The sequence below is a fragment of the Lepisma saccharinum genome, chromosome 3 (assembly GCF_977018435.1).
Source record: "Lepisma saccharinum chromosome 3, izLepSacc3.1, whole genome shotgun sequence".
Lineage (NCBI taxonomy): Eukaryota > Metazoa > Arthropoda > Insecta > Zygentoma > Lepismatidae > Lepisma > Lepisma saccharinum.
This window is the reverse complement of record NC_139231.1, coordinates 121019092-121046663: the sequence shown is the minus strand read 5'-3', so window position 1 is coordinate 121046663 and position 27572 is coordinate 121019092. Positions and strand designations below refer to the sequence as shown.

Genomic DNA, 27572 nt, shown 5'->3' with positions numbered 1-27572 from the left:
CTGTTAACATTAAAAAGCAAGAACACAGTGTATTTTTATAGTCTGTGACTGTACAATGTGAGGAGAAGAGAAACGAAGCAAGAAAAGAGTGCTTTTTATGCAACAGAACTAGATTAAATGAGTAAAAATGTCAGTTAATGACTATAACTTAGTGCAAATTTAAAAAATGGGATTTGTGATTGTACAGGGTGTCCATATATTATCTTTACAACTTTAGACTTGAATAACTTGAAAACTATACTAGATAATGACAAACGGTTTTCAACATGTGACAAGAAAACTCATAAAGTTTTTTTTTTATTTTCCAGGTGACGCAGATTTGACGAAAAATGTGGACGCCACAGGAAAAAGCTCAGTGTGTAGCCTGGTTTATAGAGTCGAAGTCCGATACCCAAGTGCAACGAAACTTTCGGACACAGAATGGAAGGGAACCACCATCCCGACCCACCATTCGGGCTTCGCATACGTCATTCATGGAAACGGGTAGTGTTCTCCATATACAGGGGGCGGGTCGACCATCTGTGTCAGACGCCAACGTGGACAGGGTGCGGCAGGCGTTTACAAGGAGTCCGACAAAATCAGTGCGTACGGCGGTCAGAGAGTTGGAAATGCCACGAGCAACAGTGCACAAAGTCTTGCATAAGAGATTACGTATGTATGCTTACAAGGTACTTGGGTATCGGACTTCGTCTCTATAAACCAGGCTACACACTGAGCTTTTTCCTGTGGCGTCCACATTTTTCGTCAAATCTGCGTCACCTGGAAAATAAAAAACTTTATGAGTTTTCTTGTCACATGTTGAAAACAGTTTGTCATTATCTAGTATAGTTTTCATGTTAAAGTCTAAAGTTGTAAAGATAATTTATGGACACCCTGTATTTTCTTGCTCTTTTTTTCTGAATCCATAATTCGTTGTTGCTACCAGTGGCAATCAATGCATGGATATAATCACTTTCTCTCAAATGCTCCTTGTGTGTTGCATGTGCGTAATGTGTGTGTGTGTGTGTGTGTGTGTGTGTGTGTGTGTGTGTGTGTGTGTGTGGGTGGGTGTGTGTGTGTGTGTGTGTGTGTGTGTGTGTGTGTGTGTGTAGCCTTGTACTGTCAATAAAGAAACAATATTAACAAAATAATTTTCAAATTTTATATCTTTTAAAATATTACTTATATGTTCAAGGTAGTTTTTTAACGCCTTTTAAAAATATATACAATTCCGGAACAGGTAAATTCTTGGGCCTGTTTCCATTGTTTTGCACTCATTTTAAATAGTTTTTTTCTTTCTTGCAGTTTTCCGAGAGTGCAGATAAAGTAAAGTAACTAGTTGTCATACACTGTACTCGTATTATAGGATCACAATTGTAGAGATGGTTCTTTTGGATATAAAGGTAATGTGGAGAATTTGTTACTGTGTGTTTCTTTTTTTTTTTTTGTTTTTTTAGCTATTAAAAACGAGATTCTTGGAAACGAAATCTTCAAATTCGGATGGAAGAATTTACGGGGGTTCAATGTACAGTCTTTGAAAAAAATATTTGGGCCACGGGACGTAGAATTTCGTAACGTCTTAAAGCCTGTTGTTTATGCAACCCAAATAACAAAATATTCGCTTAAGTTTGCCTGGTGATTCTGACTTCTCGGGAAGGATTGAGCTTTGATAGCATGAGTCACATGACTCGTGCCCCAGCCACAACAAACAGCTGGGTGCTACGATGCCTCCAGAAGAAAATTTCAGGAACTGGTTTCTTGACAAGAGCTACTCGTAAGGAAATACTATTCTATCAAGTGATATTAGAGTCATTGTCAAGAAGGTTCGCTGAAATGATGGTTCTCATCACAGACCACATGCCACACGTTAATTGTTTAAGTCTAGTTCATGCACTGGACCTACAGATTAAAATGGGATTCGAACCAAATGCCTCTCTACTTGGTATTGAATTCGGAAGCCTTTCATTACATGGCGAAGACGTTACTACTACGACATCAGAGAGGCAATGGAACCCCTTGAGAAAGAGATAAGCGAAAATTGCTACCTGACAAACCATATTTGCCCGTAAATTTTAAATATAAGACAATATTTTGTACTGACAGTTTCGAACCGTGGGAGAGGCATATATTTTTTTGTACCATCGTCCATTTCACGAGTTTATAATTCTTCCTCACCGACACGAGTAACGCGAGTGGTAGAAGAAAAGCGAAGTAAAATAACTGAAACAGAAATAAAAGGAAAAAGCTAAATAAATTTTATTCATAATATTCTGCAGTCACTTGAGTTGTATTCACGGGATGCTATCTTTAAAGAAAGCCGTGGTCTCTTCCTTGTCTTTTTCGCTTTCTTTGTGCTCTTGCTTCCCCCGTCACGATTGGTCTAAAACTAATTAATGCGACGTTAATTAAACAATCCAAACAACGAAACAATGCACAATCAACTGCACAAAACAACATTCCAAATGTTTTCGAATCGGAAAACAATTGAGATGCTGTAAAATGACTTAAGATGCAGTAATAAAGTGGGAATTCGGTACCGTATAGAATTAAATCGGTAGAGATGTTCGATTTGATTGGATGTTTGTTATTTAGATTTGCTATTCTTTCACTTTTGGCAAATAGCGACGATGAAGATGAGTGATGCTATGATGAAATTGATGAAGGGACACTTACCAAGGACACCCACGCCCAAGTCGAGATTCTAACCAGGGACCCATGGCATCGTAGGGCGCTGTGCTAACCACTCCTCCATGGAGTGGACATTATAGCATATTTTGTGTGCTCAATTGGGATCAATCAATGGAATAATAGGCATATTATATGATTAATAAATTCATATCATAATACCACGTCATATTATTCGGCACGAAGTAACATCAGAGACATTCAATCTTGCATTTTTGCCTTTCAACTAATTCTTTGAATTCAGGTTAATCACAACAATAAGATAAATTATGAAGAAAATGATAGTGAATGTGGGATATTGACAGTTATTACGAATTTCCTCAGAGAAACAACATTAAGCAGGCTCGGTGGTCAAGCTCATTAAGTGATTGACATTCGATATCGTCGCCAAAGTTCCCGGGTTTGAGTACCGTCCTTGTCGGGGGTGTTTGACTATCTCGTCATCAATTTCATGTAATGGTCACTCGTCCTTATCGTCGCTATCATCGAACAGGGAATAAAAATTATAAAAATAAATACGATGGAAGAGTACTTATTTCATCTCTCACGAAATCTCCTACAAAACCGGAATATATAAAATACATGTATATTCATTCACATACATTTTCGATTTCTATATTTAACTAGTCGAGACAGAGAACGGGAGAGGAATTTTCAATTCGACAAACCGAGAGGCGGAGCAACTGTCAAGTCTCGTTTCTTCTTGGCACCTCCGTAATCGAGTTGTTCTGTTTGTCATTGGCTTTGTATTGGCAATTATTGTCATTATTCTTCCCCTGCAGGTAAACCATAACGATGAATTATGATGAAATGAAGCAGATAAAAGGGCAAGAACAAGAAAGTCATGCCTGTTCGGGACTCCAACCCAGAACCTTATGTAACGAGATTTGAAATTCTGGAGAAGGCGTCCGTGTTTCGCTTGGTTTTCTCTTTCCTCTACTTCTCTTATATTATCATACATGTATAATAAAAATGGATCTGATACGATATGTTGCGATTCATAATTGTGCTGGTTAGATGCTACAGATGTGAACTCCAACCTGCAATATATTATTCCCATTTGTTTCGTATCTGGTTGAACATGAAATTTTCTTACACTGTGACAATTTCTTTCTTATTTTTGGTTTGGTGCACAGATATGCTAATCTGGACTCGACCTTCAGTTTAAAGTGGGATACTAACCACTATGTGCATCCATCGTGTATCAAACCCGGGATCCACTGATTACAAGGCGACGACGTTATCACTACTCCATCGAGGAGGCCCCATGACAAAATGTTATTCACTCGATCTCTACCATAATTTATTTCAGCATTTACATTTTCGTTTTCTTCTTCTTTTTTCCTTTTGTTAACTACTCTTATACAACTCTTTTTGCGTCTTCGAATTTCTTCTTGTTTCAGGAAAAAATAATACATGCAGGCTCTATAAAAATCCCCCGTTCAAATAGATAAAACGTTCACTCTCGAGAACTAATTTACATGTTTATCACTAACGTAACCATTAGAAAACTATTGAAATGTTAACTGATATAACTGCAGATGAAACAATACTTACAGCCACTAACGAAATATCTATTCTTGTGTAGCCTCACAGACAAGTATCTGGTGAGTCATTCACTCTTGCTGACTACGGGCGAAGGTCACTGAACTAAAGGGTGGTGGCAAGCAAGCAGGCTTCTGCTCTACCAAAGACGAGGTCACGTGTTCCAGTTATCAATGGCGTACGAAATAAGGAGGAACACAGCTATCTGACGTATGTTTTGGTCCCGTCATTGCACGTAGACAGTGGCGTATGCTGGTTCTAACGAGTGGGTAATCTCCGACCTTTTGATCCTCAAACTCCAAAAGTTTCCGTGCAATTTATGTCACGCTCCATATTGGATTTAGGAATATTGTGTTGGAATGTTTGTCTTATTGCTACGATCACAATCAATTAATTCTCGTTATTGCAGTTTACTATACGCGTAGAATTTCAAATAATAAAACAAGACAGTATTATAAAGCTATAAAAAAGCAGCCTGTGAAATATAAAAATGAAAGACGTGCACTAGTGAAATAAAAACCCGCAATATTAATTTAAGTGCAAGACTCAACTTACTCCAGGACCCGATTACTTGTGCCGTACCACATGCAAAGCACGCTGTTTGTCCAGTTCACGTCAATACGTGTCTGTGCGAAAGATTGCAGCTTAACAAAGGAAATTATGTGACTTTTGGATTTTTCATGTTTGGCACAAGTGTTGCAAAGATTACAGTCACGCGTCCATACATTCTTTTCAGCCCCGAAAAGTAAGCACGGCGAACAAAAATGCAAAGCTTATTAACACTTATCCTTCCTGTCAACCATGGTGTTTTGTCATAATTTGCTTGCGAAAATGCCTCACATATTCCCGATTTTGTCTTTGTGTGTAGAAATAAGTTCAAGCGATGACACTGGCCTACCTGTATTAACAATTTGCAACTTCTCCTGAAAAGATCTTGTTCCAAAAGGTTTCACCAGCAAATCTTGTATCACATCCATTACCCTTTAACACAGCACTATCACGACAAACACTAACACCTAAATAAATAATAAACACGAAGCACAGCACGAAGCCAACGACTACACGCATTTAGTTTCACGCGCCAAACTTCTGTTGTTGTGTTCCTGGCTCAGAATGAAATTCCCTATGAATGATAAAAAAAATCCCTTTCCGAGCTCGAAATGACAGGTTTTTAAAAGTTCGAATCATTGCAGGTCAGAGTCAGAATTTTATTTCGGGATGGGGATCATCCCTTATTAGCAGCCGCCACATAAATTTGAAACAGTGGGGTTAGAAGTCCTGAAGATGAATCTCAGATTATTACAACGTATTAAGCAAAGTGTTTAATCCTGCTAATGAAGTAAAATGAATTACCACTATACACTTTTTAAATTAGATATTTGTAGGATTTCGGGGAGGGGGGTTTCCCTTTAAAAAAATATTCAGTTCCGTGAGAGAAGTATTCTCGCTGCTTTTGAAGATTAGAGAGGAGAAACAATCACTATTTTTGTAAATACAAGGATGGGGGGAGTCAGCAAATAGGTGCTTTAATTGCTTAAGCCTTGAATTTTAATTCAGTTTGCTTCATCTTCAATATTTAAGCTTTTCCCTTTTGATAAATTTATGTTCAAGTAACAGAAATCAGCAAGACAGAAGCAAATGTAAAGTGAAAATTAGCGTAGAATTGGTTTGCCCATGTTATTCAGTTTTCCTGTTCTTCGCACTCTACCGGGTATTTTTTCCCTAGTTGAGCGGAGGGAACGGTAGGGCTCTCAAGGTTGAGAGTGCGACCGGTGGACTCTCACAAGAAGGAGCTTACCCTGGGCACAGAATAACCGCGCCTGAAAAGCAGTGTTTCCTCCCCCTCTTTCCTTTCTCCTCCCTCCTCGCCAAGGGTTGTAAGGAAAGCGGGAGGAATGACGTCAGGGTGAGATTCCCTGAAGTCATTCCACCGGCTGGAGAAAGGTTCCCGGACATTCGGCGGCAAACGATTGGAAGTATTCGCGCGCTGGAAGCAAGGAAATTGGTTTGGAAGAATATTGCGAGGAAATGTATATATATATATATATATATATATATATATTTAAAAAAAAGAAATACAGTCGGGTCATCTGCGATTACCTAGATGACCCAGAGTATACGCCGCTGCACGTAGAACACTTTATCGTCGTGGCCTTGAAGTTCCCTCAGGGCACTCCTACGTAAAGGCTTCTCAGCTAGAAGGATATCTTCCCCATTGAGTGGAGGAAAAGTGGATGCGTATAGAGGTCCCTCAACTTTCGTATTCTGTTTCATTTCAGAACCCGTGCTGTATCGTCGACTTAATCCAATCTATCCGATGTAGGTTTTAGGTTCTGTTTCTGTTCGGTTATTTCACGTTGTCTTCCTGCTTATGTTATTCGCGACGAAGGCTCTGGATTCGATAATCTGGACAATAACGGGATTGTGTTGGTTGCTTGATTTGGTGTCTTAAGTTCACTTTATGTCCTGTTAGGCTAATCGTGAATGGACCTACAGTTTAAAGGGGGATCCGAACCACTATGTTCCTCCACCGAGTATCGAACCCGGGATCCCTTAATTACAAGGCGCCCACGATCCCACTCCGCCATCGGGGATTGTGTTCGCAACGAATGAATCAAATTTGAGTGATATGATATGCAACCATTGGAAGACTATTGAAAGAAAAGCTACGGGAACCTGCCAGTTTTTCTACTGCAGACAGGAAACCATAAACATGCAAGAGAAGCTTATATTCTATGAAACCTGGCGCTATGTGCTCGAATACTGGCTATATATAATCCATAGAGGCATAGCAACGTTAAACAACCTCTTATATGATACATATAGGTTTAAAAAGGTCGAAATACAAAGATTGTGTGCGCCTCACTGATCGCGGTGGTAAGGCCTTGTAATCAAGGGGTCTCGGGTACGATACCAGGTGATCGCACATAGTGGTTCGGATCCCACTTTAAACTGTATGCAGTTCAGATTAGTCTATCTGTGCCGGTGACTCAGTCGGTAACGCGTCTGACTACCATGCTATAGGCCCCGGGTTCGATCCCCGGCCGGTTCAAGCCCGGGAACTTTTCTAACGTTGGAAGCGGCCCCGGCGCCCACCCAGCGTCGAATGACATGGATACCTGGGGGAAACCCTGGGGGTAAAGGCGGTCAGGGGCGTGATGCTGATCACATCACCCCCCACTCACGAACGAATCAAGAAAGTATGGGGCGGCGTGATGCTGATCACATCACCCCCACTCACGAACGAATCAAGAAAGTGTGGGGCGTTACCCCCACACCCCCTATACGCCTTCATGGCGTAGCGCTAAGCACAGGTGAGAACTTTACCTTTTTTTTTGCATAAAGTGGACTTACAACAAAATTTAAAATTGCGATAAAGATTATGATAAGGTATTAAAGAATTGGGTCTAACACATTTTTTTATTGTTTACCAATGACCTTGTTAACGGTGGAAGCGGTCCCGGCGTCTACCCAGCGTCGAATAACATGGGTACCTGGGGGAAACCCTGGGGGGTAAAGGCGGTCAGGGGCGTGATGCTGATCACATCACCCCCACTCACGACCGGATCAAGAAAGTGTGGGGCGTTACCCCCACACCCCCTATACGCCTTCATGGCGTGGTGCTATGCACAGGGGAACACTTTACCTTTTTACCTTGTTAACTAATATTCTTAATTTCAGTTTCAAGATGAAATCGGCTACGAAATAAAAGGAGTGGGTTCATATTTCTGTTACGAAATTCCACTTTTGTAGTAGACCTGTGCCACACTAAGATGTGACATAATAAACAAATCTGAGACACTTTCAAAGTATTAAATTGCTATCTACGTATTTGGGAACAATCTTTCAATATAATACTTTTTTTGGACGCGTCAAATCATAGTATTTAATTCCTGTTTTAGCAGCTTTAAGAAACCTGATTTTTTTGTGGGGGGTTTACAAATGCCCTTTCTGCTCCCGTCAAGTTACGCCTATGAAAAAACAGGAATTCAAAGTAAAAGACTGTCCCGACTAAATCGGGAGATACGTCTGATAGATTTACAATTGGGAAAATCATAGTTAAGCGTGTAGTTGAAAACAACCTATTTTCATATATTGCATGCAGCTCTACTTTTTCTGCAATGTGGATCAAGAACTGGGGACGTGGAGAAGCACAACACTCCACGTAACCAATAGTCACGTGACCCTCTTTGCTTTCCTGTCATGTTGACCTTCGCGTGGAACACATTTCTCGGTGTTAAGACAGGCAAAATCACCCGATCATCAAAGGGTGCAATATGTGTTGCCTACCCTCCTGCATTACTTGCTCCTATTAAAGCCTTATGGGGAAGAACTTTTTTCCATGACTGTACCCCTGCAGTCCCCCATTTCTATACCGCTTCTCTTCTACTACTTTCGGCAAATCGCAGCTATGAAAATGATTACAGGAAATCTAAGTGGAACATTCACGAAGAAACGGTTATGCCCACCCAAACCAGGACTCGACCCTAGAACTATCTGTAGCCAAACCGTGAGTCGACCTCTCAACGCACTCGGCCACCGATGACGGGATGACTTAAAGTGCTACTTCTACCTGACTGACTCAAGCCTTTATTCCAGGCAGGATGGAGACAGAGGATTGGGTCGCATGCGTCATAGGCCCATTCCATTGGGTTTGTCTGGATGCCTCATAGCGCTGAGTCACGCCGCTTTCTTACCACTTGGAGAAAAAGTTCCTCTTAAAAAGTTTCTCTTAGTGAAGAGCATCCCAAAAATAACTACATTACGAATCTAGTTGTATATATGAATGTCGAATTCAAGGGTAGAAAACTCCTCATTGCCAATCTTAAGAATTGCAGCTCCTTCCCAGTTCTTGGACACTGTAATGGCTACGCCATCGCCTTGTAACCAAAAGTGTTCTCAATTCGATCTCCGGTAAGGTTACTTTAATCTATATGCATGGCCGCATGCAGAGGGTGTCAAAGGAGTCACCTGACACACTCTGGAATATTGAAAAATTGAAATTTGTCCAGATATTATTAGAGTATTCAAATCGAGAAGACTTAGGTGGGCAGAGCATGTGGCACAAATGGGAGAGGAAAGAAGAGTTTACGGGATTCTTGTTGGGAAACCTGATGGTAAGAGATCTGTAGGAATGCCAAAACGAAGATACAGGGATAACGTTGGGATGGACCTAAAGGAAATAAGTAAGGATGGAAAATGTTGGGTTGATTTTGCCCAGCATAGGGACAGATGGAAGGTTTGTGTTGCAGCAGCCATAAACCTTCTTGTTTAAGAGGGCTACGGAGTGGTTATTTGTTGTTTTTCTTGCCCTTTTGCATGTAGCTCTTTCTTCTCTTGTGCCGGTATATTCTTTCTAGCTCTCGATCTTTTCTTAGTGACGGAGTGGTTAACACAGCCAGCTAAGATAACAGGGGTCGCGGTTTCGAATCCTAGCCTGGGCATGGGGTTTCTTTCTAAGTGTCTCTTCATCGGTTTCATCATATCATCACTCATCCTCATCGTCGCGATTAGACAAAAGTGGCGGAAAGTGGCACCAAATAAGAAAAGTCAAATCAAACAGAAAAAATCGTGTTAGTATCTTTTATATGTGTTTACTTCCTATTTGATCAATCCTTTCTCTGTATTATCTATATCCCTTTTTGGTGTCCTTCCCCCCTCCTCTCTCTCCTCTCCGCCTCCTCTTCTCGTCCTCACTATTTCTTTACCTAATTCTAACTATATGTATTTATATTTCCTTCCTCTTCTTTTGTCTTTCTTTGTATATTTTTCACATTGATCTTGCTTATTATATTTTATTTTCCCTCTCTCTACATCCTTTATCTCTCTTTCTCTCTCTCTCTCTCTCTCTCTCTCTCTCTCTCTCTCTCTCTCTCTCAGCGTTCTTTGTTTGCTCTTTGTTTCGGCTTAATGCTTATGTAATGTGTATTACTTACATATGCTTTTTTTGTGAGACACTGCCTAAAGAAAATTCAAACTAGATTTTAAAAGTTATTTATTTTTATTCATAAAGAGAATTGTTTGGGTGAAACGCTTTATCATTCCCGTTTCCTTAGTTAGTTGGCAGACACTTGCATCGCACCGGAGTCTTTGGATTTTTCATCTTCGTCCTTCGAAGGGGCTTCAGGACGTCTTCTCCAAAAGATGTCTTGTACTCGGAGACCCCTAGTGTTGGTTCCAGCACGCGTATGATGCCCACTGAAAGAGGAATGTCGATTATTGAGGTTATTAATAGTTGAAATCCTTTCTCTCTTTCTCTCTGTTTCTATCTTTCTCATGTATTTCATCTATCTGTCTGTCATTTCTTCTCTCGTTGGTTATTTCTGTAATTCTGTATTTCTTTCTTGCATTTTATCTTTTTACTGTCTTCTCTTCTGTTTCTCTTTTGTCTCGCCCACACTATGTCTTTATCAAATTCTTTCTCTCCTTTCGTCTATCTTTTTAATCTAATTCCCTCTTATCTTTCTCTTTATCTCCCCATTCCTTCTCTCTGCCTGTCCTTATTTCTCCCCCTTCCTCTGTTCCCCTTTCACTCAGTAATAGACTAGACATGGCTGTTCAAGTAAGTGTACTAGCTACATACACTTAAGCTTGATTCACATCTACAGCGCATTCGGTTTAGCCTGAGCTCTGGCATGCGCAAAGCGCCCTCTGCAGAGGACGTCACGTGACTCATAGGAGCAGTGTTGCAATTCGCGGAAGTTACACTTCTACTAGACATGAAACTGCAAAGCCTACATGCTGTTGTCTCATTAGAAAAAAAAATACGAATCTAAAGTAGGACTCTGTCCTTCATAATCACGAAATTCGTCAATTGTTCTACGAATAACACACTTGTCAAATTCGTTCACATCACTTTAAATTCCTTCCTTCTGCGTGGCTTGCTAGGCGTTACTAATTTCTTTCCAGTTACTTTGTTGGGATCATTTTCTTTTTAGATGCATTTCGAAGTACTTAATGACACGTCAGTAGCAGCGGAAACCTGCTTTTGCATTTGTTTAACATTCAATGCAAGAGCACTCTGTCATAAACTTATGCACGTTGTGATAATTTCTCTACTTTGACTGTGAATCACCTTGCATTCTCCAATATTTTTTTCGTTTTCACCCCAGCTAACGTTGAATAAAAACACCCTGCAACACAGGTCAACAATCACCTTACTAGTGATAACGGGATCTGCCCCTCCCCGGAGAGGAAGAGGGGAGGAAGATGCCTCTTTCGCCGAGGGGGCTCAATCAATGGGGGTTTCACTATCAAAAAGAATCCTCTGTCATTCTTTTCCTTGAATCACCTTCTCAAACTGTCACTTCAAAAAAGAAACTAAATGCAAGTACCGAACACCCCTAGCAATAAGCTCTGAAGTCAGATTATTGATGTAGGTAGTTGTTAACGTGGTTAGCAACTCTGCTCTCAGTGGAACTCTCGCATCCTCGCGGTGACGGCGGGCTTCTGCGCAGCTGAAGGTCAGAGCTCAAGCTAAACCGAATGGCCTGTACGCTCCAGTAACGCTCAGATCACCCTCCGCCTATGGTCCGGTCAAATATCGTTGAATGATTTTCAAAGAGAATCATTCACACCTGGCGCTCCGGTCAAGGTTCGTTCGATCGCGCTCAGCTCGGGGTCCGGTTACGATCGGAGCGTGAGGGGGCGGAGCTTAACTTTGCGAAGCTCAATCATTGATGTTAACGTCTGATAAGGTTCAATAGCAGTCTTCAGCCCCGTTGCAGAGGATACGTAACCCAGTTTTGTGCATTGAAGATGAGCCGTCAGAAGTCAAAGACCTATTGAAACGCAGAAAAAAGCGAGTAATGATACAATTGATTGACGGGGCAATTGAGCAAAAAAAAATCCCACAATATTTTCCTCAATTCTGTTCGTAAAACATCGTTCAAAATATGCGATTTCATGAACCCGAGTGAAAGAAATTTAAGAAAAAACAAACTGGCCGAAAAAACCAAATTAAAATTATAGCCAATGGAAAAAAATAAATAGGGGATTAACCACAAATATGATCCAAAAACACTAGTTGTAACCACCTTTTCCCAACCCGTTACATCAAATAAAATCCTTAAATCAAAGGAAACCTATTGACGGTCATATTTTCCCGGACAACCAAATTGTCATTTTTGTGTGAATCAAGATTATAGCTCTTTTCAGTTGTTACGGCGTGCGCTCTAAAAGCTGGCAGGGGAAGTGGAGAGCGGGGAAACGACCTATCCAGCGCAACGAGACAGCCCCGTTAGAGAGAGAGACTGCAGCGTTGCCAGAGTAGCGGGAAAGAGGAGTTGAAATCGAAAGAACCATGAAATACAGACGTCCCATTGTTCGCGTATGGCCTGAGAATGCGTATTATCCCCATCTTACGGTCAGTAGAATACCGATAAGTGTATGATATCAAGTGTATACGTTGTAGGAATTCTTTCCAACTGTACCGAATGGTAGCTAGCCTTGTCCATTACAATCACTGCGTCTTTGATGTTCCTTTCGTCAAGCGTATCTAAAAACCGCAAAAACCACTGAAAACTAATTTACATTCCTGTAGAAAACCAGTGTAACTGGAACCTACGTGACAAACAATAATGCGCCCACCTTTACCCACGGGCACTTTTAAACACCGTGTACCCTCTTTATTTTGCCACATTTTCGTTGGGCCGTAATTCTGATGTATGTACGTTTCATCTAAATAAAATACCTATATAGGACAAAGGTTCCTTATTTTTTAGAAGATGCATTTTTCGCAAAAACGTTACTCTGGCTGTAACTATATCGGCTCTCTCCATCAGAAATCGTCTACCGTCATTGCTCTTTTTGTACTTGAACCCCATAGGCTTCAGTATCCTTCACTACGACGAAACTCTCCACTGAAAGCTTATTTGTGTATGCAAATCAACGAAAACTTGTTCAGTGTTGGATATTCACCCTTTACATAATACCCGAGAATGATTCTTCTTATTATATCTTTATCGCAACCGTCGATTGCCTTTCTGATACTGTTCCTTTTGATTCGTTTGCGCGGTGATTCAAATGACGTGGAACCCGACGCCTCAAGACTGTCTTTGCCTTCCCTAACAATATGCTGCACAGTTCGCGTCACAATGGAACAGCGAGAGTACAAATAAACGTCACATCACATGCCACATACACGTTTATCGAAGAAACAATGCAGTTAGGCAATACACGACGCGACAACAATTACTCCCACATATGTTATTCCTACATTCCGCTCATAACAAACAGGAATCAACACAGGGGCAAAAGACCATCATCAACGCGGTGAATTGGCAACACAGCAACGTGCAGAACGAAGTTAGCGCTGCAGCTTCCTCCCGCAACTGCGTAACTCTCGGCTCCACCGCTAGGTGGTCTGTTCTCTGGTTGGTCAGCGGCATGTTCCCCGCTCCCCACTTCGCCTGCCAGCTTCTAGAGCGCACGACGTAAGAACTGAAAAGAGCCTTGTTCTTCGTTTACGGAAAACGATACAAAATTACTCCCTATTTTTTATTTTTTTAAAGTCGAGGGAGGCCACGTTTCACACGATGTGCGTAACAATCGGTTCCTTGAAACTAGGCTTACAGCCTGATGTATGTTTGTGACGTGTTGTATCGGAAACTTTCTAATAAAAGAAATGGTCAACAATGTTAATATGAAACAATGAGCCAAACTTAGACCGACAAAGAAGTGTTACCATTGTTGACATTTACAGTTTTGCACATTGTAGTTGGAAATAAACGTTTGCCGCTTTCAAACCAAAAGTATAACATATATAAACAACATTATATTTATAATAGCCGACCTTCTGTCCGAGTGGTAAGCACAGCGTGCTGCACCTGGTTCGAATCCCGGCCTTGGCATGGATGTTCATTGTTATGTTCCATCATCAATTTAATCATATTACCACTCACTCTCATCCTCGCGATTAGTCAAACTATCATAAAAGCGACGTAAATCAACCAATCAATAAATCCCCGCTTTCGCAATTCTTTTTCTTCTTTGTCATTTTCTTGTAATTAACGCCAGTGCTGCCACAGCCAAGTCCGTCGTTGAAAATCTCTTAAACATTGTAGTTAGCACAATCGGCAGGCTTTTTATACAGAAAAATCGGTGTACTGTGTGAGGAAACCAACACCAGACTCTGACCGTGAGCGGAGCGTTAGGGGAAAGTGACCCGAGTGTTGCTTGAGCGTAGATGTGAATCATGCCTTATGGTTCTGAATTATTGGATGGCAAAATATGATACTCAAAGTTTAAAATAATAATAGAAAAATAGACTCACCGTTTAAAGCAAAATTTCAGTTTTAAGAAACGAACATGAGAGGGAGAAGGCTTTCATTGTTATAAATGATGTTAATTTGAGTACTTTCTCGTGGATAAATCACGCTACATGTTTCAACATTTCAAGGAATTAAATATTTTCATAAACGTCATTATCGAGGTCTCTCTTTATTTAACTAAAAGTATAAAATATACTCTTCTATTTTGAAGGAGAACATTAAATGTTTCATTAAATAAAATAAAGAAAGGAACGTTTTCTTTTCATTATATGGAAGATAACTGTTACATGGACACGTCTATTGAGGATTTTTTTCATAGTCTGACATATCAAAAAGTAATAACAAAGATAAAAGTCTTTAAAATATGCTCTTTTACTTTAAAATAAAATATGTTTATTAAGGTCTATGGATTTTGCTTATATTTTAAAGGATTAATGGATGTATTCAATAAGAATATGAATTTGTATATAGATGTGCGGTCTGTCTGTTAATACATTTCTGTCATTGAACCGTGCCATGATGACACATGAGTGATGTGGAGGTAGGGGATCCACTCATTCTCGATCTAGACCAGGCTCTTACCCTCTTCCAATTGATGATTGGTCTTAGATATCCATTGTTGAGAGGCTGAGTTCACCCCAGAACAACTTGTATAGGGTCATTAACGGGAAGTTTTTCATTTGAAATTAGCCTCTACGGGAGTTAAAGCTGAGTCCACTGTGTGGCGGTCATTTTTCTAACAACTAGAACAAGATCATATCAATTCCCATCATTGGTGTTGTTTATATTAATGTGTAGGTACTACTGCTTACTTCTTTCAAACGTGTTGATTTTTGGTTGCCCCCTAACTCTAGTGTTGATCTCCGCCACTAGAGGATCAGCGGCGTTGCTGTAGCTAAGTCCATACGTGGAATCAGGAAACCGCTGACTGCTGGAGTAATGCTTCGATCCAGGAATCTGTCCAGTGCCTGGAAGCTGACCGGAAGTCAGTTGCGGACTGCAGCTTGGGGTAGTCTTCAACTGGATATTGAGTGGCTCACCTTTTACAGTGACCATGTGTTTTTTTGAAGACGGAGCTGTAAAATGCAATGAAGGTGACATTTTCAATCGTCCGAAAATTGCATCTATCACTGATAATTTACCTCCCCGATATAGCAGTGGCTAATATTGTTGCCTAGTAATTAAGGGGTTTCTGGTACATTGCAGTGGTTCGGTTACCATTAATACCAACTCTGTAGGTTCGAGTACCGTTCAGATTCCTAGTTCGATCCCAGGGTAGGTGAAATAGCCTTCACAATAAAATTCAGAATATTTTATGGAAGGGTAAAAATCAAGGCGGAGGGGGGATAAAAACAGAGGGACTGAAATAAAGAAGAGAAAATGATTGGAAGAGATAAAGTGAAAGGAAAAGAGTAAGATAGAAAGAGATAAGTAAATGGGGAAGAAGGAAAGAGAAGTAACAGATAAGATAATGGAGCAACAAACAAATATAGAAAGGAAGAGGAGTGAGAGAAACAGAAAGAAATAATTAAAGGAAGACAAATAATAAAGGTAAACAGGGAAGGCAGGAAATTGAAAAGTAGATAAGAAAGGAAAAGAGAAAGATGCATAAAGATAAATAAATGCAGAAAGAGAGAGGAGGAAAGGAAAGAAGTGAGGCAGACAGAGGAAGAAGAAAAGACACAGAAGAAAAAGAGATAAATAAATGGAGAAGCAGGAAGAGATGAGGAAATAAAGCGGAGTGAGAACAGAGAAAGGAAGAGATAGAGCAACAGAGGAAGAAAGAGAAATAAAGAAAGAAAAAGAGAGAGGGAGTGAAGGACAGAAATAAAGAAAAAGGGACAGGTATAGAAATTCCAGCATCCCTGGCGGAGTGGTTAGAGCAATGCAATGCGAATCCAGACATCCCAGGTTCAAATTCTGGGTAGGACTTCCATGTTTTTTCCCCGCCACTAATTTCAATAACCCGCCATTCACTGTTTGTGCACAGATAGGCTAATGGGGACTGGACCTTCAGTTTAAAGTGGGATCCGAGCCACTGCGCAATGTGCCTTGCCCGGGTAATTGAACCAGGGACTCCTTGATAACAAGGCGACGAAGTTACCACTGTACCATCCAAGAGGCTTTTCCATTCATTGTCATCGTCTCGATTATTTCAAGAAAGTGAAAAAGTACATACAGTTTTACATCTAATAGTGCGTTCTATGCTTCTGATACATTCTGTTTGGAAATTACATTTTGAGGTATGAATTTTAAATATAATTTTAAGTAGGATTTGCAGTCTCTCGGCTGTTATATTACGTTATAATGTAAACTAACATGGCTTCCATAACTTCGTGAACATTTAAATTTTAAAATTCAGAGGCGACTTACGTATTTTGCAGAATTGCTCCTGGTATGTTGTCCTCATCCTGTCCTTGTAAACACTGTCAATGTCCTCTTGCTTAGGAGGAACGCCTGAGGACTTAATAAGGTAATTGCATTTAAACTTGACCTAGAAAAAAATAAATTTAAAAAATTGTTTTATTTGTGCAGAATGATTTTCCATCTTATTTCTCCAGTTGTGAAACTCTTGTGTAATCCATATTTATATATTATATGTACGTGGGTATTTTCTTCAAGAAATTAACTCAAATAATAAATAAATATCAATATATACGCCTGTGTTGAATGAATTAGCACTACACAGGTATGCGTTTTCTAAAGTTCACCATAGATTATAACAAAGGCGTGGTCACTGATTGGAGGAGGGCGGGCACAAATCTACCAATAAAGAATCTTAGCTCACCATGCAGCCTACCTAATTAACTCAACTATGAAAAGAGGTAGAAGGAAATAGAGACAAACAACAGGTGGCAGTGAAAGAAGGAGATGGTAGAATGGACAAAGATAGAAAACTGGACGAAGATAGAGAAAGAGGGCGATAGAAAGAAAGAGATGGAGAAGCAGAGAATGGAAGTGAAAGAAAGATGAACGGAAAAGAATCAGAAATATATAAAGAAAGGATCGAGAGGAAGGTAGAATGAATGGAAATTAGAGAATCAAAATATATTAAGAAAGAATCGGAAAGAAGAGGACAAAATTAAAAGAGAGAAAGAGAATGAACATGAAGAAAGAAACAGAAATAGAGAAAGAAGATATAATAAACGAAGTGGAGAGAAACAGAAATATAGAAAGAGAAAGAACGAAGAGAATGAACAAGAATAAAGAAACAGAAATAGAGAAAGATGATATAATAAACGAAGTAGAGAGAAACAGAAAAATAGAAAGAGAAAGAACGAAGAGAATGAACATGAAGAAAGAAACAGAAATAGAGAAAGAAGAGATACTAAACGAAGTAGACAGAAACAGAAATATAGAAAGAGAAAGAACGAAGAGAATGAACAAGAATAAAGAAACAGAAATAGAGAAAGAAGATATAATAAACGAAGTAGAGAGAAACAGAAATATAGAAAAAGAAAGAACGAGGAGAATGAACAAGAAGAAAGAAACAAACAAAGAAGTGATAATAAAAGAAAAAGAGAGAAACAGAAATATAGAAAGAAGAGAGAATGAATGAAATGAAACAGAAATATAGAGAGGTTAAAGGAAAAGAGAATATCGGCAGCATGCCAATCGAAGCATATCCCACCTGAAAATATTACCTTCCACCCTGAGCCCATTAACGAAATTGTCTGATGACGTCACTGGATTGTGCCTCTTAAATGTATATCTAGCTCCCAACTGTCCAATCCTTTCAATGTTTTCATAATATGTAGATAAATTTGAATAGTTTCATCTTAACTAACTAAAATAAAACTAGATGTCGCCAGTGTTTTACTTAAAAGTCGCGACTAATTTTTACCTTCTTCTGCAAGAAGAAATCTCATTTTTCCATTTTGAATGTAAATAATTATACAATGTATTTTTCTTACATTAGTATGCGAAGGATAACGAGAAACAGGATATCACGTACCTTTCATGTGTAAAAAGTAGCAGTTAAATGAATTTCGTATTAAATGATAAGTGCAACTGTTATTCACTTCCCATAAAGCAATCCTTTATATATTCCATGGGACCAAACAATTAACTGTTTCTCTAAATTGCAGATTCAATGTAAAATTGACAACATTGTAGCCTATTAATTTATTCGGTGTGTTCCGGGTAAGCGATTGGTAGAGTCATAACCCCCTTAATTACGCCAGATTATCTTTTCAAAAACTCCAAATGCAGGAAAGAATTACAAAATATAGAACTAACTTCTTTTAAAAAATACGGCAAATCCCATTGTTAAAGACCTGGGCACGCCACTGCATATTCATATGTTATGACTGGTGTGCACTTATCATAAATTTTGACAAACAAACCTGTATCTACCAAGAATCGGAATATTTGAAACTCAAGAATATGTACTTTGTAAATTTTGAAATTGTAATTTATGCGTTGAAAGTTGAAACCGAAACACACATTGTCTGGAAAGCCAACAACATTCTATTACCGTTCATAGCTAAGTCGCTCTACATATTTGTGCTGAATGGTAACAATGGTAATGTAATTTTCAACAATACAACGATTGTTGTTATCCGATTCTATATCGCACATGTAACAACTGGTAAAACATATTTTCCATCTGGATTCTGTTCAATGTATCTAATTACCCTTGAAATATGTTGACGTCACCGATTGTATTTGATGAATAGTAAAGAAGATAGAAGTGGAAAGTGGGGAATGCATTTTAAGTTTCACAGCATGCCCGTTAAAATGTTTTACAGTGATTAACAGGATAATGTCCCGATATTATTAGAATAATTAAATCAAGAAGATTTAGATGGGCAGGCTATGTGGCACGAATGGGAGAGGAAAGAAGAGTCTACGAGATTCTTGCTGGGAAACCTGATGGTAAGAGACCCGTAGGAAGGTCAAGGAGAAGGTGGAGGGATAACGTTGAGATTGACCTAAAGGAAATCGGTAAGGATGGAAAGGATTGATCTTGTCCAAGATGGGGACAGATGAAAGGCTTGTGTTGCTGCAGTCTTCGGGTTTAAGAAGGCTAGAGAGTTAGTTTGTTAGTAATAAACATAAGGATGTTTTTGAAAAATACTAATACTGTTACAGAAAACAACGATGCTCACTTTAAATATTTCTGTACAAATACACACGTACTTTATTGTAGTATTTGTTCATGTCCTGCCCAAGCATATTTAGAGCGGCATATTTCTGGATTTGCATTGTAGTTTTAGGGGTGGATTTTGGAAAAAATTTCCGTCTCTCTTCATACATACACACACACGCGCATACAAAGATTTTCTTACTCTCTTCGGATCTCATTCTTTGTATCTTCTTTTTCTATCACTCTCTCTTTCTCTTTTCACTCATTCTCTCCCTCTATCTCTCCTCCTCTCTCTGACTAACTTCCTCTATCTCTTTTTCTGTCTTACTTTCCCTATCTCTGTTCTTCTCTCTGTCTTACTTTCTCTCTCACTCTCTCTCTCTCTCACACACACATACACACACACTTCCTGCAGTTCAATAGCCTCTTCCTCCTCACTCTGTGTCCTACTTTTTTATTTCTGTTCACTACACTTCACACACACACACACAAACAAACACTCGCGCGCACGCAAATATACACATGCTTCCATGCATTGTGTACACTGCAGTATTTGTTTCAACAGTTAAACGTTCTTACTTTATGAAAAAGTAAGGCAACACGTTGTTACTTTTGGGAGCAAAGTGATTGTAACGGTAACATAGGGAGGTAGCCCATAAGAAGGCTTCTGGGGCTGAACCCCCCCCCCCCCCAACCCGAAATCCTACAATTTTATAATGTAAATAGTGTATGGAAGTAGTTAATCTTACTACCTTAGCAGAATTAAACATCTTATAATACAGCGTGTAACAAAAGTCCGGGAACACTTTAAAAGAAATTATTGTAGCCTAACGAGTAGCATTACAAACTAACAAAGTACATCATTTCAAAGAGTAAAGTTGTAAGTTTTCTTCAACAACACTCACTTTACAAACACTCTATGTGGGAACCATGTGTGACCCGACAAATGTCGACGCGATAATCAAACTCTTCCCACACACGGCCCAACATGTCTTCCGAGTCTGTGGCTGTTACTTGTTAAATTCTAATTTTGAGTTCCACAACATCACGTGGAAGAGGAGGGACATATACATGGTCCTTTACGTAACCTTATAGAAAAAAAATCATCCGTTGCGCTCTTTGTGTTGTCAAATTCTAGCACGCAGAAAGCCTTCTCAGTTCCAGAAAGCGCCATCTTATTTATGACACCACCTAGCGACGATATATGGAACTACACGTAACACCTGCAATGAGAAAAAAACTTACAACTTTACTTTGAAATGATGTACTTTGTCACTTTGTAATGCTACTCGTTTGGCTACAATATTTTTTTTAAGGTGTTCCCGGACTTTTGTTACACGCTGTATAATAAGTTGTAATATACTGAGAAATTCATCTTCAAGGCTTCTGCCCCAAATTATTTCGCCTTTAAATGGCCCCTCCCGAAATAAAATTCTGGCTACGGGCCTGTGGTAACACGTTCTTCCTCCTGAATAACTTACCCAAACTCTGAGCAAAATTAATGTAAGTCTTATTGCTAAATCTTATCCTGACATAACAATTCCGCCGATCTTATAGGCCTACACCTGTTGACACTAAAAACTTACTTGGGGATCCAGCCTGGCGATGGCCTGATACTTGCAGTCGTGCTGACAGGGGTCGAGTTTTTCTGCTTCCTTGACGGTCCTCCCAATTTCGCTGAAGGGAGGATCGCAGGGTGAGACGAATCGCTCTTTCTGCTCGGTGGTGAGGGCGGAAGGGAAGGTATCCTTCCACATGGTTGACGTGCGTGGAGGATCCCTGTCAATCAAAGAGCTCATGCATAGAGAATCGACCGATTTTTACATCAGGATATCAACAATTGGGGGCAAGTTATTAAGTATTATTACTCTGGTCAACAGTAACATTGTTCTACCTAAACAAAATTGAGATGTTTTAAGTCGACTTTATGCACAACTAGGCTAATCGGGGCTGGACCTACAGTTTAAAGTAGGATCCGAACCACTATGTGCCTCCACCGCGTATCGAACCCGGAACCCTTTGATTAAAAAGCGACGACATTACCACTACGTTATCGGGGAGGCGCCCTGCCCCAACCAAATAACTCTCTCTCTCTCTCTCTGTCTGTTTATCCGTCTGTCTGTCTTTCAATATACTATATAACTCTATCTATCTAATATAACTAACTAACTCTCTAGCCTTCTAAAACCCGAAGGTTCACGGCTGCACCAACACAGGCCTTCCATCTGTCCCTATCCTGAGCAAGATCGATATACTATTTTCCATCAATACCAATTTCCTTTAGATCCATCTTAACGTTATCCTTCCATATTCGTCTTGGCCTTGTTACTGGTCTCTTACCATCAGGTTTCCCAACAAGAATCCTGTAAACTCTTCTCTCCTCTCCCATTCGTGCCACATGGCCTGCCCACCTAAGTCTTCTTGATTTATTCATTCTAATAATATCTGGACATGAATACAAATTATGTAATTGTAAATTATGTAACCTTCTCCACGTAACTGTCTCCTCATCCTTTTTAGGTTCAAATATTTTCTTAAGGATCTTATTTTCAAATACTCTCAATGTATGTTCCTCTTTCAATGTCTATCTATCTAATATATCTATTTATATTTATTGTTGAAGGAATTTACAGTATTGTTAAGACATTTAAGATATGTCAATTGTTGCACGTCTATATATTTTGACATATTTCTGAGGCTAAACCAATCAACTACTGTGCCTTCTCAATATGTTCCTGGTCAAGTGAGAAAAGAAGTATTTGACAGTAATACGCTCATTGCAGTAATGCCAAAATTACATGAATGAATATAAACGAAACTAAATCAGTAAGGTTAACCAGAGGGTATACCGCTGCATACCCTCGACTACACCCCTGACAACATGTTCTGTCAATTGTCGTTCAATGTATTTTGACATAGCACTTTTTGGTACTCAACTCACATTCTCGTGGGTGATTTATTTTCGGGCCAGCTGAAATCTTCATTGTATGCAGAAGTCCATTTAGACATTGTGACAGTCTGGACGAAATGCCTTCTGCAACAAAAGTGGAAATACATTTAAAATGGTTGGATCTATTAGTGTTCCCTATTATTACTATTATGCATTTGCCAATCTCCGTGGCAGAGTGGTTAGCTAAGCGCGTGGGCATGGGTATTCTTTGCGTGTCCCTTCGTCATCATACCATCTCCATCGTTGCGATTAGTTAAAATTGGCAGAAAGGCGACGCTAAATAACTAAACCTAAGCATTCTATATTTAAACGAGTAATATTTGTGAATGCGTTGTCTGTATTTCATGTTATGTTATATCAGGTGAGGTTTTTGGCTGTAATGCTGGGTGATTTCATCTCAGATCATGCTGTTCACTCACCATCACGAATTTTGGTAGAGTCCACGTGCATTCGGAACATCTCCAGCTGACTGCGCGAGTCTAGCCAGCGAGCCTACGAGCAGTGTACAGCGTGAGCATTAGAGTTAGCTATAGGCGCAGAGTAGAGATGACGTCAGCGGTTCACTTCTTGATTGGAGACGTCGGGAGTTATGACTCGCTCCCAAGGTGCAAGCGCAGAACGGCCAGAGCTGTTACGGATATAATCTCACTCTAAATTGTATTGAATGGCCCTATTTTAAGTGTTCACCACTATACACACGCGTACGCGCGAGGATCCGTGCCTGCACGCACGAAATTGTATCAATAGTATATTTGCTGCTCTACAGTTCTTCTGATAAGCAGCTGTCAGAAACAGTGTTGCCAAACATATTTTACAGTAGAAGCCTATAAAGATATGGAACATGGAGGACATTTTCTTTAATATTCTCCCCGGTTACACATAAAAATATTGCCCAGCCTGATTGCACCTCCTGCAAGTACAGTAACCAAAGACTATATTGTACAATTTTCAGAAATTTTAAGATGGGTGTTTTTGAGAAAATTATTTCTGAAAAGAAGTCAAAATATCTTATTTTTTCATTTTTTACAAAGAATTTCCTACATAATGTTAGAAGTTAGTGCAGAAATAGTATTGTAAATAGTTAGTCCAGCTTCCATACTCTATTATCACAGCAAAACTCATGTCCTGTGATTCTTCACTTTTCCAAAAAAAATCGAACTTTGAAAGATATTTCAAATGTTTGTATTTTGATTTGTAATTTTAGAGTTGACGAGGGTTAAATAAATATATTCCTTAATAAGGTTTTGGAAGTACTTTGAACAAGCTTTCAAATAAAGGAAACATTAAGTCTCTACCATTTTTTTGTTTTGTATTTATAGTGGTTCGAAAATTTCTTTATTTTCCTTTTGTAATTTTTTTAACCAAATAGTGTCTTTCTGTGTGAGCTTGTAACACTGTAACAATTCGACGGAAAACGAATTACTTACCTGCATGATTTGAAATGAAATGGCCCTGCTTCATGTTAACTTTGGTTAGGCTAAAATAATAATTTAATGCCGTGCATGCAAGCATATATTAGGTTAGTCAAAAAGTAAATGCAATGTTTTTATTTTCTTCCGTATGTTGGCTGTACAGCTTTCTGCGCTCGCAAGCCGATAGATAGTATCGTTGTCTTCGCCTGTGGCAGGTTACAGCGTCATCACTTCGGTTCGCTCTGCAGTGTTGCCAAGTAAACATGGCTGCGCCACTGTTCGTGTGCACCACAGAAGAACAGCGTTCTGTAATCCGTTTTTTGTGCTCTGAAGGTGTACCAGGAGCTGAAATCCATAGAAGACTTTCAGCACAACACGGTGATAATGTTTTACCGCTGCGAAGTGTTTACCAGTGGATGAAAGTTAAAAAGCGGTCAACCAAATGTGAAGAACGAGGAAAGAGCAAGTCGTCCAGCCACATCCACTACTGATGACAACATTGAGCAAGTCCGTGAGCTGGTTCTGAATAACCGACGAGTGACTGTTGATGAAATGGCAAACCATATGCACTTTAGTCATGGTTCTGCATATGAAATTATCCATAACAGGCTCAACTTTCATAAAGTCTGTGCGAGATGGGTCCCTAAAGAACTCACTGACGAGAACAAGCGAAATCGTGTGAGAATCTGTCAGCAATTATTGGACAGACATGCTAACGAAGGTGAAGCCTTTTTGAAACTAATCATCACTGGAGATGAAACACGAATCCATCACTTCGAACCTGAGAGCAAACGCCAGAGCATGGAATGGAAACACCCTGAATCTCCAGTGAAAAAGAAAGTCAAGCGTCAACACTCTGCAGGAAAAGTGATGCTCACACTTTTTTGGGACTCAGAAGAGGTAATTATGGAACATTATGTGGAAAAGGGGACAACAATAAACAGTGAACGATACAGTGATATGCTTTCGAACAAGTTGAAGCCTGCAATTCGAAGCAAACGACGAGGTCGATTGTCGGAAGGCATTCTTTTGTTGCATGACAACGTGCGACCCTATACCGCCGTCATCACCGCTCAAACTCTTCAGAATCTGGGCTTCGAGGTGTTAGAGCATCCTGCATACAGTCCCGATCTCGCCCCGTCGGATTACCATCTGTTCGGTCCACTTAAAGATGCTTTAAGAGGCCGTCGATTCGACACAGATCAACAGGTGAAGGAAGCGGTGCATACGTGGCTTGCTGCTCAACCGAAAACCTTTTTTTCTCAGGGTATCGGAAAGCTTGTGGAACGTTGGACCAAGTGTATTGAAGTGCAGGGGGACTATGTTGGAAAATGATATCATTGTAAGTTTTCTATTGTTGCTGTGAAAATTTTAAAAAAATGATTGCATTTACTTTTTGACTGACCTAATATATTGAAATAATGAGAATATTTTTTTAATATTCTAGAAGTCATAAAACAGAATACTTTTTATTTTTCAATTCGGAATTGCACATTCATACTTGTACATATTCTTTGAAGGCCACTGGCAAGAATTATGTTTGTATTTTTCTGTCCTTAATGAAAAGGTAGATACTGAAATCAAATGGATATGAAAAGGAAGAGAAAGAGAATTACAGGGAAAACTGCCGTTTAGGAGTTTTCCTTTAATTAAAAAAAGTCGGTGTGACATTTGACTGCCACCTGGGAGTCCCGAATTCGATTTACGGGATGGCGTCAAACTGGCCAAAACTTGTCACCTCGTGGGAACATCATCGCCACAAGCGGAAACCAGGAACGTTGGCCGCCATATTGGATTCAAAATGGCTGCAAGTCAAATACACTTAGCTTACTGTTTCTCACGATAGAAACATTACGATCCTATACAGCTTTGCAAAACTGGTGCCAATCGAAAGAGAAAGGTCCAACAAAGTATAAAATTACCATCAAGCTAAGTTTTCTTGTTATCCCTTGAATATACTATAAACCAAAACCTTTCATATATAGTATATATATATAGTTTTCTCTCTCTCGAATTTATTCTGTTTCATAACATGGTAAATATAAATCAAATCGAAAATGTGGATATGATAAAAAGTAAAGTACAGTTTCTCATGATTATTTTGAAAGTTGTTTGAGGATAATTTCTTTCTTAACTCCGAAGTTATGAATCGAAACATATTTGTCGGCGTTGTAAACCCAGATTTTACACTTGGCATTTCAGACTCTCCAGTTCAGTTTACCAAGATATAACGAAGAAGACACATAACATAACCTTCATGTACATTTGAAAACATGTTTCATTCGTAACGATTTAAAGTTTTGAGATGATATTACTTTAAATTGATGTGCGAGGGGTGTTCAAAAAGTAAAGTTACGACAAAGTTCTAGACAAATTCTTGTTATTATTTGAATAACACTTGCATTTTAGTTCTTTAAATTAACTTTTCCATGTCGCCTTTAGATTAGAATTGAACAATAAGGTACAGTGATGTTTAGGTGGCATTGAACAAAGAAACTATAATAAGGAATGCCCCAAAAGGGAACCAGACTCATATAAATATCTGGAGGTAAGATCATGACTCAACGCTACAAGGACGTGGCAATGTCAAGAAATGATATAAATTCGTTGAATGGTTATTTCACCATTCTTATCTCATTATATGTATATATGTTATAAGTAAAAACTAATACGTACGATACTTTACTGATTGAGCACTGGATTATAAATTTAATATATCCAATCACTTAAACACACACCAATAAACTTTAATAGATTATGGACAGTTATTTATTGCAGAGAAAACAACAAGAAGAGTTTTAGCTTCCTTGAACTTTTACCATTTACGCCATCTCTTGTCATATTTTACAAACTAGTAAAAACAATAGAAATCGATGATAATTCGTTAATGTTAAGCATAGTGTACATGAATTTACAAATTACAAACCTTAATATCGCATCCACGATATAAATTCACACTAAAATTTTGAACTGCGGCCGAAATCAAGACGATGCACTAAGTTGTGCACCTCTATGCAGAATTCATTTATAATTTGCGCATCAGTGAACTAAATATTGTTTAGTTATGAAGCTATAGTAACGATATGACTTTTATTATACCATTGTTATCACTTGATTGATTTTGATTGGTTTTGAATATTTTACTTCGTCCTTGGTTGCACTACACCTAGCGTAAAAAAATGCCACAAATTAGACCGGGGTTAATATTGAACTTGATAAAGAATTTATTTAAAGCCGAGGAACTCACCAATGTCGTAGTGGTAACGTCGTCGCCTTTTAATCAAGGGGTCCTGGGTTCGATACCCGGCAGAGACACAAGTGGTTCGGATTCCACTTTAAACTGTAGGTCCAGTCTCGATTAGGCCTTCCTGTGCATAAAGTGTACTTAAAACCAGAACTCAAAATTCTTAAAGCCGCAAATAACGTATTGCAATAAAGTGTGGATTCTCTAAATTAGCGTGCAAGAGAGCCTAGGTGCCTTGCCTTAAGGGTTTCCACGAAAATCCTCTCACCTTAGCATCCAGAGAGGACATATTCAAGTGTCGCAAAGTAACTGTTGATAACTACTTCTACTCCAAAAAAGTAACTGTGTTAAAGTTACAGCTACTTGTTTTTAAAAGTTGGCTAGTTATAGTTCCTCA

The 27572-nt window shown here is 39.2% G+C and overlaps 1 protein-coding gene across 2 annotated transcripts; it reads right to left on the bottom strand.

Moving 5' to 3' along the window:
- Window positions 1–10242: 10242 nt before the first annotated feature.
- On the bottom strand, window positions 10243–26984 carry LOC145985980 (uncharacterized). 2 transcript variants are annotated; one of them, XM_083120134.1, is made up of 6 exons: window positions 26858–26984; window positions 22511–22603; window positions 21156–21348; window positions 16854–16974; window positions 15293–15556; window positions 10243–10407 (listed from the first exon to the last, which is right to left on the bottom strand). In XM_083120134.1, the coding sequence occupies exons 2-6, from the start codon at window positions 22576–22578 to the stop codon at window positions 10262–10264; spliced, it is 792 nt and encodes a 263-aa protein (XP_082976260.1). In that variant the 5' UTR covers window positions 22579–22603; window positions 26858–26984; the 3' UTR covers window positions 10243–10261. The 2 variants fall into 2 exon arrangements, with proteins under 2 accessions (XP_082976260.1, XP_082976261.1); XM_083120135.1 differs by having other exon boundaries at window positions 22511–22600; window positions 26858–26957.
- Window positions 26985–27572: the final 588 nt, after the last annotated feature.

Coding starts and splice junctions, on each gene's coding strand:
- LOC145985980 (XM_083120134.1), bottom strand. CDS start 22,578: ATGTCTAAATGGACTTCTGCATACAATGAAGATTTCAGCTGGCCCGAA. Junction 15,557..16,853: donor GGAGCAATTCTGCAAAATAC/GTAAGTCGCCTC, acceptor TGCATTTTACAG/CTCCGTCTTCAAAAAAACAC. Junction 10,408..15,292: donor AATCAACACGTTTGAAAGAA/GTAAGCAGTAGT, acceptor TTCCTCTTTCAG/TGGGCATCATACGCGTGCTG.